Source organism: Solanum pennellii, chromosome 2 (assembly GCF_001406875.1).
Source record: "Solanum pennellii chromosome 2, SPENNV200".
Lineage (NCBI taxonomy): Eukaryota > Viridiplantae > Streptophyta > Magnoliopsida > Solanales > Solanaceae > Solanum > Solanum pennellii.
In genome coordinates, this window is record NC_028638.1 from 52,416,636 (window position 1) to 52,434,477 (window position 17,842).

Sequence of the window (17,842 nt, forward strand, 5' to 3'; positions counted from 1 at the left end):
GGGGGGGGGGGGGGGACAGGAAAAGGAAAAAACTAAGAAAGTGAATTATAGTTACTAGGGCCGTAAAACAGTCTGCAGATTAGAGCATGTGATATGTAGATATCAAATCGAATTGTATTCCCATATTCTTAGGTGCTTATGATTTATGCTGGAGACCATTTCATAAACGTGATACAAATGTGTTCCAATCAACTAGAAAAAAACATCATCACAAGACATTGAGGATTCGGATGAAACAAGAACTTGCAGCATCAATGTAAGTTTATCTGGCTAGACGACAATGCAAAAAGATCAGTGTTCCATATGATGGCGTAAAAAGGATGATCTTAAGGCTCTCTGCCTCAAGCAAATGTCTGAGTCTGAACTAGGGTTGGCAAAATTGACCCAGAAAACCTAACTAGAAAATAATTAAAAAATCACAAAGACAGATAAAAATATAAAAAAGTGGGAGCCCTTCTGGAACAAAATTCATCTATTCAATAGTTAACAATCTTTAGCATATCTAATACATGTCGTCATTATCAAACTTCTCGGTCGAAGTAACAGAAAGTCATATTTAAGTACTAAAAGTCATTGTCAAATTTTCTGATGAATTCGTTGAAAGTAATCTGCAGATTTCTCAATTAAGTAAAACCATGTAGTTTTTGAGTGGTTCTAATTTTCGTGCAATTTTTTCTGCAAGTAATTACTGGACTAATTAAATGTGAAAGCTACAAAGGAAAAAAATAATGAAATCAGTGAAGTTCACAAGTTGTTAATGTTAATCAATCAAAATGGAGAAAAGATTAAAACAACTATTTTGCTTATAAAGAAAAATAGAATTATTACTATTAAATTTATAAGCTAATAAATGTAGGTAAAAGACAAGTTGGGCATTGCCCAACCCCACCCAAATTTAGCTCGAATCGCCTATTTGCCACCCCTAGTCTAAATCCACAAAGAGAACTAACAATAAAAGACATACAGTCAACTCTAACTGGTTAAAGATGGAAAGAGTAACATTATCTATTAAAAGTTAAGTCATACCTGCTTGCGGAGCCTTGACCTCCTAGCTGACTCCCTATTAGATTGCTTTCTCTTTTGCCTTTTAAGTTCACGTTCCTCCTGTTACGGGAGGGTTATAACGAAATTTATCAACAAAATGAAACGGAAAAACGATGATAACAAGGATATAACCCCATCATTGAGTGTGTACTCCCTCTTGCACACAAAAATGAAAGGGATGTGGAATGTAAAAAGTTGTCTCTCCTCTCTCGAGTGTTACATAATTTATTGATCTACTTGAAATAAGCATGAATGTAACTTTTATGTAGTGATAAGGTATGTCGTAAAGTAGAACAATGAACTTCAAAACAGCACAAGGTGCTGATGTACCCAGAGATGGAAATATCAAGATGAAGCATGTTTAATAACTAATGAACCATATGTTCAGAAATTGTTATGGCAATAAATTAGATTAGAAAATTGAATCCTACAAACAGGTTATTTTATCCCATAAAGAACGAAACCGACATATCTTCACTCTTCAGGAGTTTTCTGGCGTATTACTAGTCTAGGCTATTTTTAGACTAACCAAAACACCTGAAGCCTTATAAAATCAGGGTGTTGGATGCTTTCATGACTTTCTCCAGGTTGTGATCTTCCTTCACAAATTAGTATTTCAGCCATTTCATTTGCACACTAATATGGAACTCTCTGTGCTAAGAATCAAGATACACAGACAACTTTGTGTAATCAGAAAATATTCCACCTTCACTAATACCATCTGCTACTAGATGTGTGGAATATGCATGCTTTTTAAAAGATCGATAAGCAAGTAGACTGGCGAATTTGAAGGATATACAAATCTGGTTAAGAACGACAACGACAGTACTGATTTCAGTGAGTGAAGAGCTAAAGAAAAGAAAAAGTACCTGAATCCACTGATCATTCATCCTTCCTTCATGTCCTATAACTGGACCAGTTGCATTTTGCTGTATTTTGATCGCTCCAGGACCGGCAGCTGATGCATTCCACACGTCCATTCCAATATTTAGGTTAGTTGCAGGCATGGTGACAGGATTTCCATGTATAGAAGTCGGGTGATTCTCTTTCGCAGGATTATTCTGTGCACTGGCTCCTGATAATCACCATAGTTAGAAACTCAATTATTTGTTGATAATAATAATGGCAGAATCAAGAAGACAGCTCACAGAAGTTACCATCTGCAAGCATTTGATCAAAGCTTCCCTTCTTGTTTGCAGCAAATTCCTGTGAGATGGCATATGATCAAAAAAAGTTCCAACTAGCCATTGCGGGACAAGGTAAGGATAAAATTGAAACTCGTGATCTCCATGGCATGTAAACAAAGAAAGAAGTAGTCAGGGGCGGACTGAATACTTACATTGTTATCATTTTCATCATTTGTATCTGATGTACCTTCACTTCTGCTTTCATCACTGTTCACGAAAAAAATACAACAATCAGATGCTTGAATGATCCATAATGAAGAATTTTTGCAGAAATATGATTCATAATCAGACCTTTGTGTGGCACCATCATTTCCGGAACCTGAAGTAACTTTCCCATTGTCGCCTGCCTTACCACCAGAACAGACCTTTAACTTTTTACTTGAATTCCGATCCTTTCCTTCAGGCCCCTTCCCATCTGCTTCAGGATTTGCCGGCACAGAATTTGGAGCCGGCTGAAAATACGTGAACAAAATATTAGCATGATCTGTCTTTTTGTATTTTTTCTTTTGGGAAGAAGAGGTAACTTGCTTTCATCAGCTTTCAAATTCATAAGAATAAATTACAGATAAGCTTGATTACCGTGGCAATGTTAGGATGAGCATAAACTCCGGCAGGAGGATATAAAGCTGGATATGGAACTGGAGTCCCATAAGGAGGCATAAGAGGATGCTGAAATATGAGACGGGTGATCAGAGTAAGTAGTACTGTGAGTTCAGAGGTTGTGTGATAGCTAGTGATCGAAAAAAATAAAAGAACAAATAAATTAGGAACAGAAAATCAACTACCTGACCTCCCCACATGTATGGGTGGGGAGCAGGAGAAGCAACAGGTGAGGCAAAAAAAGGAGGAGTAGCTCCAGCACTATAATAAGCCTAAACAGGAAAAGAAATAGAAAACTAAAATATTATTCATCAGTATTCATGTCATTGGCTTAATCATTTATGAAATTAATAGCAACCTGCATAGAGCTTGACCAATCAGGATATGAAGGTGCGGTTGGTGTCTCCTGATCAAACATTAGAAAACTTGTGAACAGTGAGCCGACACATGCATTAACACACACAGAGAGAGACAGAATAGCACGTGTTTAATGATTGATTAGCTGTAAATCATATAAAAGACAATAAAGAGAAAGAAAGGGACCTGAGTTAAAGGAGGCTTTGAAGTCTTTGTAGGAGTGCTCTCTTCCCCAGCTCCCATTGGGTCAATCAATTGTATATGCAGGTATCCACGGGAATAATCCAAAAATGGCTTGCTCAGCGAAAGGCTAGGTAGATTATAACAGGGAAAAGAAATTAACTCTTCCATTTTCTTTTTTTGGATAAGTAGAAGTTAGAACTCCTACCATTTTGCATCTATAAGGATTATTTCTTTCGTTGTCATAGGAACAACAACAAATATTATGCTCAATCTCAATTTGACTATCTGAATCCTCACTTATTTCTTTAAGCTCAAGTCATGTTATCATCATACCAAGTAAAAATAAAAATGAAAATTAAGTTTTATATATATAAATAATAGTAATTGTAATAAATGACAATAATATTAGAAGTTCTCTAACAAGACTAAATCATATTCCCTACTAGTATATATCACCTATATGAATCCTTTTCTACCATTGCGCCATATCTTTAGCTAAGTCTACATTGTGAGGCATTGATCCCACGAGAACATTGGTCTTTCAAGAGAATTTCCTTCCAAGTGATTGCTCACATTGCTAGTCCCAAATCGAAAAGGACGAAGGTTGTGAAGGCTTGAAGCCAGCATGAAATTTGTCAATTCATGAGCCATAGTCATATGAACAAGTATACAGTTTTTGGCTTTCTAGTAAGCAAATGATACACAAATTCCGCCTCGGAAGTTAACCTTATGACATAAAAGGAAGACTAAAGATCACTATGCCTCAAATCCACATTAATTACAGTTGGCTTGATGTAAATACAATGATTGAAAAATTACACTTGTGAAACATATTGGTATAATCTATGTTGATCAGACTCGGGTGCGCAAATCCAATTCGGGTGCAGATCTAGAGGTCGGATTCTTCATGACACAAATTTTAAGATGGGCACTGATCCAAGTTGCCATGTTTTCTTCACTATCATGTTTCTTTTTCATTACTACTTTGATTTGATTTGCTTGAGATGATGGTCTTCCGAAAATAGTCTCTCTACCTCCACCAGGTGGAAGTAAGGTCCATATAAACCCTAGCCTCCCTAGACCCCACTCTGTGAGGTGAGATTTTACTAGGTATATTGTTGTTGTTGGGATATGGATTCAAATGTGGATGCGGGTGTTGGGATGCGGCTAATAAATGTTTATTACGACATATAAAGTATATATTTCGATTAGTTTGAGTTATTAAACTAAAACTAATAACTCCATTCCTTACAAACACCAATATTTTATCTTTTCACGCATAATGGAAAAGCATTCTCATACTTTATATGGTCAATCTATACTCTCAATAATAGAATATGGTCAAATTACCCAAGGTAAGTTGACCAAATCCAATAAGAATCTCTCACCCATGCCGTGCCGACACAGGTGTGGCAGAGATTATGAAGAATTCGTGCAACATAGGTGTAGACAAGTTCTTTAAACCTCTCTGCCTAAGAGTAGACCGTACACACCATGCATACCATAACAATGAGAAAGAATGACAGTAACAAGGTTGAAAGAAGTTGCAAATCCATCAAAGACAAATAATTTACAAAGCATGCAAAGCAATCTTTTAAACTTACAGAACGATCTGTATGCGACTCAAACGTAAAGAAAATGAAGCACAGATCTAGAGAGAGATATTTCATAAATAAGATGTGTACTCATTTCAAACTAAATCTTATTAAAAATATTAAAGTACTTAGCAGATAATCAAGAAAAGGAAAGTCATTTACATGGCTACATGATGAATCTGGAGAAAAGTACTGGATGTATCTATTTACTTAATCAAAGTTAAGACTGGTCAACGGACCGGAACCGGTTCAACGGACCGGAACGGGACGCGTTGACCGGTATGTTGACCGGTACCGGATGAACCGGACCGGAATTACCGGGACAAACAATCGGTCCCGTCCCGTTCCACTATATACCGGAATGGAATGAGACGACATTTTTTGGGATTACGAAAATATAATTATTTTTTTTATTTTTCTAAGTTTAAATTAATAGTTTTTAAATTTATACTATAATATTTTACTTAAGTTTATTTTAAAGATATTTTTCAAATTTTTTTTTGTTATTAAGTTTGCAAGTAAAGTCTAATAAAGCTTTTGATAAAGCTGCAGGGCAGCCGGGGCAGCCGGGCAGGTGGTTTGGTCAGGGGCTCAGGGCACAGGGCAGCTTTTAATAAAGCTGCCGCCTGCCAAGTGTCAGGGAAGGGGAGGGTGTGGTGGGTAATTAATTTTAATATATACAAATTATATAAAATATAAAATATAATTTATATAAAATATAAAATATAAATTATATAAAATATAAAATATAAATTATATAAAATATAAAATATAAATTATATAAAATATAAAATATAAAAAAATTAATATATATTAAGTAAACCGGAACGGACCGGAACCGGGATGAACCGGTACCGGTACACCGGTATGAAACCATGGTTCCGTCCCGTTCCGTGCACCGGTTCAGACTATCCCGTCCCGTCCCGTATGCAACCGAAACGGGACAAACCGGAACGGTACCGGTACGTCCCGATCCGTCGCCCAGTCTTAATCAAAGTCCAAAACACTAGATAATGACATTCATTAATAAAGGTCAAGTTTTTCCTTAATGGTTGCTAGTCCATACTTTTCATGGCTTCAACATCATTCCCGTAAAGACCAATTGCAACAAAAACAGAATGCCAATCCTGCACAAATGACTGACTGCAAAAACAGTTGACAAAATTAATCATGTCTTCTTGATGTTAAATCTTTCTAAGCCTAATATTGGTGTTTTTGCTTAAAGAATATAGCCAACATCTATGTACACCATCTTCAGGCACAGTTTTTGTTCACCTTTTCTTACAAATAAATGGCAATAATGTCCACTACGAAATAGAATGCTTAACCTAATATCCAAATAATGTATTTTCCAAAAGCTCACCAACGTCAAGCCGCCCCACTAATTGACATGACATAATTCTAGTTGAAACAATTAAAAGTGCATTGTATAGCAAAGAGAACTAGGCAAAACTACATCGTTTTACGAGCATGTATTCAAATTCATTATAGAAGAATCAAAATCTAATGCAATCATTCCTCGCAGAGTCTAACTAATACAACAATTTCAAGTTGAGAAAAAGAAACAAAAAAATAGTAGAAAAATAGGTTGTGGATGGCCAGTTCAATATTTTATATTCTTAAAGGCAGTAATGTTTGTAAAATTTTCCCTGGTTTTTTGCCGAATCAATTTTACTACTAAACAATAAATTTGTGATGCATGTTTGATGCTCAATTAGAAGCTGATTCCTCAAAAGAAAAAACAGCTTGTTCATGTTGAGTTACACTTACAAGTTTTACAAAGGATTAAAATCACAAAGATCATTCTAACTTATTTTTGAAACTCAGGATCATTCTAACTTAAATAGCAAACAAAACACAATCTTGAACATCACAACCAATTTCAGTCAGGCTCTACTTGACAACTCCCCCAGGGGAAGATCTTTTGTGGAAACAAACCAACTTAGCAATAGTCAAGAGCGCCTGTTATTTCCACATTCCTCCTCCAAAACCAAGAAAAACAGCATCCAGTTTATATTAATTTCCTTTTTATTGATAAATAAAGGTTAATCAATCTAGCTTAAAAGAATACTTCAAATGATCGTCAGATTAACCAAATTTCGGTGTAATGTTGCTTAAGAAACATGTCATTCACAGCTTACAGCAAAAGACATTAAACCCAAGGAAGAAATGGAGAATTTTGGAAAGTCTACTTAAACCCAAAAAAGATTTGAATCATAGGCATTTAATTCACAACACAAAGCTGGTCAGAGAATTGGGTTTTCTTTTGTCAAAATTCACCAACTTAATTGCAAGAACTAACTTTCAAGAAACCTTTTGAACATGCTAAATTGATCATCAAACTCAAAAATTAAAAAAAAATAATCAAAACTATTCAACAGTACAAGAATCAAGAAAACCCCTAACAACTAAAAAGATCCCAATTTTAAAAACTAAATCCTTAAGGATAATTCTGTCGGTCATTGTGTATGAAAACCGCTGATAACTAAAAAGCATGTTAAGGCGCTAGCAAACACAAAATCAAACAATTGATAAACAAATACTAGAAAGCAAGAAGAAAAAAACAATGAAAGTAAAGGTGGTGGGGAGAGCTGACCTGTGTACTGAATCTGAGGTGGAACAAGAAGGTTCCAAGTCGGATTTTCCAAAAAGTTAAGTTTTTTATCCCACCCCCAAAAGAGATTAAGAAGAAAAAAATTATCCTAAACAAAGAGCAGCCATAAAGAAAACAGAATCTTGGTTCTTGGGTTTGAAACTTTGAAGAAAGAAAGAAGACGGTTTAGTCAAAATATTTTAGTATAATTTGTGTGTGCATAAAATGCCATGTAAGAAGTGATTGGGGTTTTAAGTACAATTGTAGGGTTTTGAGGGGAAGATGACACGTCATAATAAAACAACGTCAAGACTTGGCCAAACTATAGTGGATAGAATTTATAGGATAATCTAACTTATTAACCTCTAAAAGAATATCTAATTTTAACACGTATTAAAAATAGAATTAGTTTTCATTATGATCTGGCTTATCATATCACTTGAAAATTGACATTTTATTAAAATGATTCTTAATTACTGTCAGATTTTTTTAAAAATTTAAATTTAGTTGAGTTTTAATGTGAATATTGAACGCGCGATTAAAAAAATTAATTGACATATCATATAATTTTATTTACCTTAACTTTGACTGAGCGCAAAAATCACGTGGCATAAGATAATATAATATCTAAATGGATCTTGAACTAATAAATTTGTAAAGTTCAACAAGTACCAATTTGGATAGAGATTTGGTTCAGGCCTTAATTAATTATATTGACACATGATTCTGATTGGGAGATACAGTTTTAAATTAACAAGTTAAATCCATTTGGCACTATCGTTATCCAAATAATCTTGAATGAATATAACTTATATTAGTATTAAATTAAATGTGGTGTTCTCTAAATTTCAAATAAGACTTCAGATTGTATTTGAAATAATAAAGTGAAAAAAAGTTTCTCCTAGTCAAAGAGGTCCTTTCCTTGAACTCAATACACATTGAGACCTGAGGATCCACTCTATCTTTGTATCATACAACTATATGCATTTTAACAAACAAAGAGAAAAAGAGTACTCAGAGAATTGCATGATTGGTGACTTGATACTATTGTTTTCTGTTCTATTGCTTTCTGTACAATGATGAAGGTAGTTCTACTTTATATCATTAAACAGGCGAAGAAGACGGGGAAGTCCTTCAATTATTTACAACTATATTAATATCCAGTCTCACAGAGAATTGTCATATGCACTCATGAAGCAACAACATGAACTCCTGTGTTTTTTCTTGCTATTTTCTGCATCTTTCTCCATCAAACAATTCGTGACTGGAGAATTGACCAACTCATTGCCTGTGGGGTGCTCTGTCTCAAACAGATTGGGAGAACAAGTCGGGGAGCCACACACATTGCCAAGAATGTTTGCAAGGAAATCTGATATTTGCTCAAATTCTGGCCGCTCTGCTGGATCCTCTGCCCAGCAAGAGCTAACAAGGGGTTCTATCTCACTCGGAATGTTTTCCAAGCTGGGACGCATTTTCTGGAATTTATAGAGCAAAGGAATTTTACCAAACGCTGTTCGATGTGAAAAGTTTGATCAACTCTGACATTTTTTTAAGTCAAAACAGACACAAAAAGGTATACAAGGTAGAAAAACATACCGTAGCTGTTGCATATGCCACCATAATGTTGCTTCTTCCCTTAAATGGAGTGCTGTTGGTGAGCAGCTCCCAAAGGATCATTGAGAAACTGTAGACATCCACTTTATGATTGTAGTATTTCTTCACTCCAACTCTAATTGGGTCCATACTGAACATCTGACATTGACAAAGGGTAAGACATATACTATTATTAAGCAGGTTGTAAACATTTCCGCTCAATTTAATACCTCCGGAGCCATCCAGCGGTATGTGCCAGCTTCTGTTGTCATTTCAGCTTCTGCATCCTCCCTAGCTAATCCAAAGTCAGCTAGCTTAATTGTTGTCTTGTCTTCTGTCAGGAGTAAGTTACCTACAAATGTTGGTAATGAAATAGAATCAAACAAGGAACCATCTTAATGGTCTGACCTTCCTTTTTAGAAATTAAGCTTTATGCACATGATAGCTGACACATGGTGCATGTGTTTGCAAACAATATTGTCTTAGCCGACGAAACAAGTGAGTAGAGTGGGCATAGTATGGTATTGATATAAAACAAGTCAGTAGGGTGGGCATAGTACAATATTGATATGAAAACGGCACACATGGAGCAAAATGGATATAAGGAATCAATTTAGACAATTCCAACAAGTCTGGGTTTGAAATTGAGTTGTTTTCATATGTTCAAGCTAAATCATAAAAAGATCATAAACTTAAATTCATGCAACTCAAGCAAGTAGTAATCCTGATCAGTGTGATAGCCACCTAAGACTTAACAATTGGAAGTGCAATAGCAAATTACAAGATAGGCAGAGCATTACTTGGCTTCAAGTCGCGGTGAATAATGCCAATTGCATGCAAATACTCCATTGCTCGAGAAATTCCCAATGCAAAACTTAGAGAGAGTTTCAAATCTGGACATTGTGGTCGGGTGCTCCATAAGAACTTCTGAAGCGTGCCACCTCTCATTAGCTCTGTAACTAACATCAATGTTGGTTCCATGGAAGCACCTACAAACTGTTTCAACAATTTTGAGGACATATTAGCAACCAATGAAAAAAAAAATCTATCACCATACAGAAGGATTGTTTTAAGGCAATTTCTGCACAATAATGTGTAATGAGGAAAAAAACAGGGCAGTCCAATGCACTTAGTATCCCGCATTTACAGCTCACAAGGGGTCCGAGGAATGGCCGCAGCCATGGGAGTATGACGTAGGCAGCTAACCCTGACGCAAGCATCGATGGTTGATGCCACGGCTCGAATCCGTGTCCTATAGGGTACACGGAGACGACTCTACTGTTGGCCCAAGGCTTCCCTTCTAATGTGAAATGAGAGAAACAGGACAAAATTTGAAGAAGTGCCTGAAGACTAATACTTGACGCTTGAATCCTTTTACAGACACACTTAACAGTGCCTGTGTTTTACTGTTGTAGGGAACTAACACTATTGCATTAAGTATATATATATATATATATATATATATATATATATATATATTCATTCAAGCTCAACAATCTAACAGCTAAGGAGCTTAAAAGTTGGATTATTCATAATTCCAGCATTTGTTCTTCCCAAGACATAAACAGTTAAACACACAGTTTGTCTGAGTATATACTTGGGTCAGAGAAGCCGAAAACAAAGGCATGATGTCTGGAACAAATTGAAAAAGAAAAAATTAGAAGTTGATATGATACTACTTAGACACAGTGCCATAAAAGGCAACATTTTCGAAACCCATCTGTTGTCCTTCTAGTTCATTGGCCTCTGTTTGAGTACAACAACACTTGCACCCCAATCTCGAACTAGTTGAGGTCAGCTTTGTCCTCAAGTTTGAGCAATTATCAGATAATGGACCATTCAATACATATTGAGCCAGCATGCAGTTTCCTAGTTTGACCAACTCTCTTATCAGCAATACAACATGGGATGAAACCATTTCAAACAAGAATCAAGTTCAGAGGACGCAACTTTGTACCAAGAATGGACAAAATAGTTCAGAAAGAAGCCGGTATATAGTTGTGGATTTTATCTACACCGTATAATCTATGCTGCACGCTAAATTAACCAGGAGCTTATTATGATCTGTCCTAAAACATCATATTAACTATACCATATATGCTTAATAGATAACAGGTTTTAGTTCCAAACAGTCCCTGCACTTGACAAATACAAGTGAATCCAAATAACTAAAATAGATTTTAAAGGGAATGTAACCGTGGATATTTATACAAGAAAGATTAACAAAGAAAGGACAGGAGCACATTAGCTATATAAATAAATCGTTTCCACATGGAAATGGTATGAAGTAAACAGGAATTCTTCTCACTTCTTGTCTGGATTTATATATATTCTTTTTACAGGGGTAGCACCAAATATCTAATTTTATCACCAAAACTGATTGCATAAGCCGTGGCTTTTATTCGCTTTTTCGGTGAACTCCAAACCCAGTAAGGCAATCATCACTGTTTTCTGATTTTGAGTCTGACTCTATTACTATGTTGTAAAGTGATGCCAGCAAAAGCAAGATAGACAAAGTGAACACGATTTAACACTATTATTTATTGAACACCATACCTTCACAATATTGTCATGCTTCACTTTAGAGAGTAAAGTAACCTCCCTCTGGAATTTCACTTTTCTCTCAGGACTCACATTTGCCGACATGTCTGGCTGTATAATTTTTATTGCAACAGGCATGGATTTATATCTGGAAGAAGTATTACAAAGAGTGCTTTAGAATAGCAGTACCCTTAATAAAACAAACTGAAATGCCTGATCACATCTAAGAGTGCAAAATATAGTAACCTTAAAAGCCATGTAATATGCACTATCAAATAGTTGTACCAGAATGCGAGAAAAATCCAAATTTAGAAGATCCTTGATAGATGTTTTGGGTATATATATATATATATATAACTATAGATTATCTAAGAATCAAATTTTTCTGATATGAACTAAGTAGTTATTATCTAAAAACATCATGAGGTTTTACTCTGAAAACATCTAATCAAACATAAATTTGGCTACCTTCATGTCTGTATCAGTTACCAATAAAGGGAGCAGGAAACTAAGTTTCAATGGTTAAGCAAGGTGAAATTACGAGTAATGGTTGAAATACACTAAGGGACACTTCAATGAAGACATTCAGAATTGAAGTGGAACTGAATTTATGAATTCCAACATTACGATTCTCGAGTTTCATTTCAAATGAATTCAGACAACATATCATGTAAACCATAATGGAGATTGTATTTTAAATAAATTACCATTGTAAATCGAAATGGTTGCAATCTGCAAACCGTATTGTACAGTAGATGTGAAACATAATAGGACAACTCTCTCGGTCCAAATAGACCCTTATATCGCTTCATCATTTTGATGATGTTGTAAGTTGGATATGGAACCATTTTTCTCTGTCAATTTTTGTTTAAAAAAATCCGAAAGATCTTACAAATTCATTAAATATTGGACAAAAGTTGCTAGTTTTGAATGAGAAAGAAAGTTGGTTTTGAGAAATCTTATTACAGATAAAATATATGCATTATGGATTGTTTCCACTGATACATTTATTTTCTTGACATTAATAATCTTACTCTGAAGTATATTAGTTAGTGTGGCTACCTATCACAAGGATAGACCGATGAGTTAAGATGAGGATTTAAGTTATAAAAAAGATCATTTTGTGTACACTATTTTGCTCCTGAATAACATGTGGGGTAGAGAAAGAAATCTATCTACTTCGCTGGCAAGAGATGTATGATTTGGGAAGCAGAACATTTTATCAACTTACAACTTCTACCTATTATGCAGCCTAATATGTTATTAATTCATTGCCGGGAGAATGCACTTAGGTTAAAAGATAAGAGCACATGAACCTGTTTACTCAATCCTCACCTAAACAAAAATCAGTCCTTTTAGTCAATAAAGTAACATAGTGAAACTATATCTCAAAATATTTCACTTCCCAATGACAGACTTAGTAAAAATAAGGAAAAACGATAAGATTTACAATTGAACTCAATGCCAAATGAATTAGTCAGACTATCTTTGTTAATCAGCAAATATTATAGTCACGAAAAATTAATAGAAAACGCCAGCAGGTCAGAAAAATCTAAGCATAAGCTGAAACACTAATTAAGTAGACATTTTTCTCCTTCCTAGTCTCTAGTTGAGTAAGACTGAAAGCTTTAGCAGAGACTAGTGAAGACGTGAACCATTAGCTCACTATAACTTTTATAACTGAAAAAGAGAAGACGTAATACATGGGTCTGCAGAAAGATCCAAGGAATTTGTGAGCTTAGAAAACATATTTTTCTGCTTTTGACCACCGACAACCTGATCTGTGCACAATTGGAATTATGGAAGTAAGAAAGTTTAATCTAGAAAACATGCTTTCTCTTTCTACAGAATTCAGACCTTTTAACTTTCACTTTGCCTTTGTCCATCAGATGACAACTTTGATTTGAATTCCAATAAATAGCTTCTTTCTTTCCTTTTTTAGTTATATAATTATGAAAGAGGAAAAATCAACAAAACAATCACGAGTCTCTATTTCATTGCCGAGATAATGCGTTTGGTTGTTTTAGTTTTGTAATTCTTCAACCCTCTTCAAAATTGATAAGATTACAATACAAAACAACAAATATATTTCCCTAGATGATTATAGCAGATTTAGGTTGAAAGTTCACTAAATATCTAAGCTCAATAAGATCACAGGAACCTGTTCACTCAATCCTCACCTAGACAAAGGTTAGTCCTTTAGTCAATAAGGTAAAACAGTGCAACTATATCTCTGTAGAGATCACTTCCTAACCTCCCAATGTCAGATTAGGACAAATAAGGAGAAACCAATAAGATTTACCACTGAACTCAATGCCAAACTAATTAGACCAACTATTGGTAGTCAGCAGAAAGTATAGACAAACTAAGTAAGTAGACTTTCTTCTCCTTCCTAGTCTCTAGTTGAGTGTGAAAGCATTAGCAGATACTCGTGAAGACGTAAACCATTAGCTCACTATAAATTTTATAACCGAAAGGAGAAGACGTAAACCTCGGGACAATAGAAAGATCCAAGGAATATATGAGCTTAGCTAAGACATTTTTTTCTGCTTTTGATCGCCGACAGCCTAATAATCTGTGCACAATTGGAACTTTGTAAGTAAGAAAAATTAATCAAGATAACATTCTTTCTGATTCCTCAGAATTCAGACCTTTAGGCTTTCAATTCGAGTTTGCCCATCAAGTGAAATATGAGTTCAGAGGAAACTGACTAACAAATCATCCTCTCTTTGAATGAAGGACTGCTCATTCTATTGGTGCTTGAAACAATTTTATCTACAATAAAGTCTACAATTTTGTAACAATTAAGTCTACAATTTTATACAAAGAACTGCTGAACTTGATCACTCCCACAAGTACTAGACAATTCTTTCTAATTACACATAATCCAAATTTGAGATGCAGGGGAAGATCAAAGAGACAATGCTGACAATTGAAACACCATTAAAACAAATACAAGCATACGCAAACAGAAACACAAATCAAAAGTGAAATTCTTTTATCACCCTTTTACTGGGAAATAGGAATGAGGGAAGTGGATAAATTAGGCAATAAAGCTAAGCACAGTGCCACACAACAACCCAGAACTACAGGGGTCGATATGAATTTTGTTCTTTGTAAGAAGGATAACAAACAATGTAGTAATTAATTCAAGAAACATAAACCAAGAAACGGAAAAAGAAAGGGTTTTCACTCCACCGATCAAATTGACAGACTAACACCCCCAAGAAATCAAGAAAATTCCAAAATTCAATTCTTGAACACAAATGCAATTAATTCAAGAAACATAAATGGGGTTCAAGAAAATGGGAAAAAATTCAAGAAAACGAAAATGGTACTCACAATCCTTCATAAACGACTGAATAGGGACCTTCACTGATCACATGACCAATAGAAAGGTGTTGTAGATCGATAAGCAGCTTCTTATCAATGCTGACAGAATTTTGAGCAGAAAAATCATCAATTGCAGAACCATCAGAAAAATTCCCAAATGGGTTAGAGAGAGAACGTTCAAGATTGATAAAATCCTTAGTGTCTACCATAGCTGTTAAGCAACTGTTGCATTACAATAGCAGAGAGAAAAGAGGAAGAAGAGGAGTATATATGTAAACCTCTGTGGGGGTGGGTGGGTATAGCGGGGGTGGGGGATATAAAGGGTGGGATGGCATTTGAAAAGAGTTACAGCGATAGAAATAAGAGGGAAAAATATCATACATTTAGTAAATTATTAATCCTTGCATTTATTTTCTTGAACAAAAAAGGTAAAAAAACTACCCCAAAAGAAAAAAATCTTAAAAAGAGGTTCTAGTCTTTACTCCTCCTTCCGTTTATGTTTGACTTAACACTCTTTTTAAAAAATAATAAATAAAATTATATTTTTATTATATTGAATTATTAATATTAAAAAATAATTATAATAATGATAAAATAAATATAAAATAATAAATTATCTTTTGAATTTTAATCTGAGCAACTAAATTGTATGTTTGTTTTTATTGTTGTGATACAAGAGCTCGTGAAACACAGGCTCAATATATGTTATTCTTTTATCTCAATTCATGTGACTAGTGATATAACTAGAATTTGGAGAGTTGATCAAATTTTTTATTAATGTAATTTTTTTTTATTTTTCAAGTGATTTTAGTTATTAATTATTGTAATTCATAATACTTTTAACGTGATCATTCAAAATAACTTTTGAAATTGATAAAAATATCTTTACAATCTTTATTTTAATTTATTTCGCGTAAATGAAATTTAGCTAATGAATCAAAAATTTGTTGGACTATAATTTTTTTCTATACGAAGGTTAAATACTTTAAAATGTAGTTCTATGATTTATAATAAACTATAAGTAATTTTTGAATATATAATTAGTAAAAACTGTTTTTAATATTTAAATGACAAAAGTACCCTTTAATATAATTTTAATTTCAAATTTCACACGCGTCAAAGAAGATAACAATGACAAAGTGAAATTGGACTGAAGAGAATATGTTACATGTTGAAGGTAATAACAATACTTCTAACGTGCACATACGTCGCGTACAAATGCGAATGTGTTGTTTTAAATTTGAATTTAATAAATTATTTGACCAATTTATTTTTAAAAAAAAAACATCACTAATTTGGAGAAAAATACTTTTTCATAAAGTACTTTTTTTAAAAAGAATCTATTATATTTAATTAGATAATATTTAAACAGTTCTTCTTCGCTATTAAAGTAATAATATAAATTTGATCATACTTTCAAAAATGTTCACACAGAAAAACATTATTTTCGATTTTTACACAATAGTATCCGCTATTGTTCTATATACTTATTTTTTCAATAAAAATGTGATTGAGTACCTTAATTATTATATACTAATGTTGAGTTTTTTGATAAAATCATTCCTCAATTATTACTCAAATCTAATGTACATCCTTATATGATATAAGTGAGCAGAAGACATCCTTAAACTATCCAAAAAAAATAACAAGAATCATTTTTCAGTTTATTTTTGTTAAGAAACTAAATGAACAAATATAAAAGTACTTTTTTTAATTTGTTCATGTCTAAGCTACATCGAGAAGGTCAATGTTACCTAAAAAGAATAAGGATATGGATCAAACACAAATATTTTATTCTCATAAGTTAAATTTTGTGTTTTATTAGTTTATATGTTTTTTTTTCATAATCAAGTAAATTGACTTGCAACAATACATAAGTTTTGAAATATTTATACAGTAGGATTCAATGGTTTGAAAGATTGTGCAAAAAAAATTATTTTAAAAATGTTATACAACTATTTAGTGATTATCTTTAATTAAAAATATATATATAATACGTATATATTATATAGACAATGCAATTCACATTTTATAAAATATATAAAAATACTGATAATTTAGTGAAATTGTGTAGGTCTTTTATTGTGAAAATTAAATAATAATTAATTTGAAATTTTTGAAAATGGAGTTATATTTGGGCAATTATTTTACAAAGAATATTTAGAATTTGAATATATTTAGTTTGAATATTTTAATCCTCAATTTCTAGAAATCAAAAAAATCACCCAACTTGACTAGCTTAATCTTGTGTACATATATTCATTCGACTTGACACATTTTTGTTGATGACTTGAGTTTCTTTAAAAAAAAAATAGACAAAAGGATGAATGTTGCAACTTTTTGAATAGTGCAGGATGTTTTTTGTTCACTTTTATAATACAAGAATGTACTTTAATTTTAAATCATAGTTAAAGAATGATTTTAGCCAAAAACTATAATAATATCAAATAAAAAGTGGACTGAAAGATTACGTTACATGTAGCCTGTAGGAGGCAGTAATTGTGCTTCTGACGTGCATGTATGTCACGTGCGGATATGAATATGTTGTTTTTTCATTTGAATTAGTAGCTTGTTTGATCAAACTTTTATTTTAAAATATCATTATTTTGAAGAAAGGTATTTTTTTCGAAAATATTAATTTATATTTAATTAATCAATATTTTTTAAAAAATACTTTCTCAGTATTAAAGTAATAATATGAATTTGACCAGACTTTCAAAAAAAGTGTTAACATAGAAAAACTTTATTTTAGATTTTCAAACAATGACTAGCACCATCATATATTTTTTTTTTCAGTAAAAATTTGATCAACTCTT

General features: G+C 33.3%; 2 protein-coding genes across 4 annotated transcripts in view; both read right to left on the reverse strand.

Annotated features, from left to right (window-relative positions):
* The window catches only part of LOC107008845 (G-box-binding factor 1), a 10,608-nt gene extending 2,808 nt beyond the window's left edge, over positions 1-7,800 (reverse strand). The window contains exons 1-11 of one of the 3 annotated variants that reach the window (XM_027914588.1): positions 7,563-7,800; positions 6,033-6,109; positions 3,375-3,498; positions 3,190-3,237; positions 3,014-3,103; positions 2,811-2,900; positions 2,523-2,683; positions 2,384-2,438; positions 2,202-2,250; positions 1,914-2,119; positions 1,027-1,104 (exon numbers count right to left, since the gene is read on the reverse strand). In XM_027914588.1, coding sequence (XP_027770389.1) covers positions 1,027-1,104; positions 1,914-2,119; positions 2,202-2,250; positions 2,384-2,438; positions 2,523-2,683; positions 2,811-2,900; positions 3,014-3,103; positions 3,190-3,237; positions 3,375-3,431 — 834 coding nt within the window. In that variant the 5' untranslated portion in view covers positions 3,432-3,498; positions 6,033-6,109; positions 7,563-7,800. The remainder of the gene's footprint in view (positions 1-1,026; positions 1,105-1,913; positions 2,120-2,201; positions 2,251-2,383; positions 2,439-2,522; positions 2,684-2,810; positions 2,901-3,013; positions 3,104-3,189; positions 3,238-3,374; positions 3,499-6,032; positions 6,110-7,562) is intronic. The other 2 variants (XM_015208039.2, XM_027914587.1) reach the window with 2 other exon arrangements.
* Positions 7,801-8,573: 773 nt separating this feature from the next.
* On the reverse strand, positions 8,574-15,292 carry LOC107010441 (serine/threonine-protein kinase STY13-like). The gene is made up of 6 exons (XM_015209726.2): positions 15,036-15,292; positions 11,709-11,841; positions 9,953-10,148; positions 9,383-9,504; positions 9,156-9,311; positions 8,574-9,034 (listed from the first exon to the last, which is right to left on the reverse strand). Exons 1-6 carry the CDS (start codon positions 15,233-15,235, stop codon positions 8,726-8,728), a joined length of 1,116 nt encoding a protein of 371 aa, XP_015065212.1. The 5' UTR covers positions 15,236-15,292; the 3' UTR covers positions 8,574-8,725.
* Positions 15,293-17,842: the final 2,550 nt, after the last annotated feature.

Bases quoted from the DNA above. Each gene is read 5' to 3' on its own strand.
- LOC107010441 (XM_015209726.2), bottom strand. From the start codon at position 15,235: ATGGTAGACACTAAGGATTTTATCAATCTTGAACGTTCTCTCTCTAAC. The intron at 9,505-9,952 runs GTAATGCTCTGC...CAACATTTGTAG, and splicing joins TCACCGCGACTTGAAGCCAA to GTAACTTACTCCTGACAGAA. The intron at 9,312-9,382 runs GTATTAAATTGA...TGTCAATGTCAG, and splicing joins ACCGCTGGATGGCTCCGGAG to ATGTTCAGTATGGACCCAAT.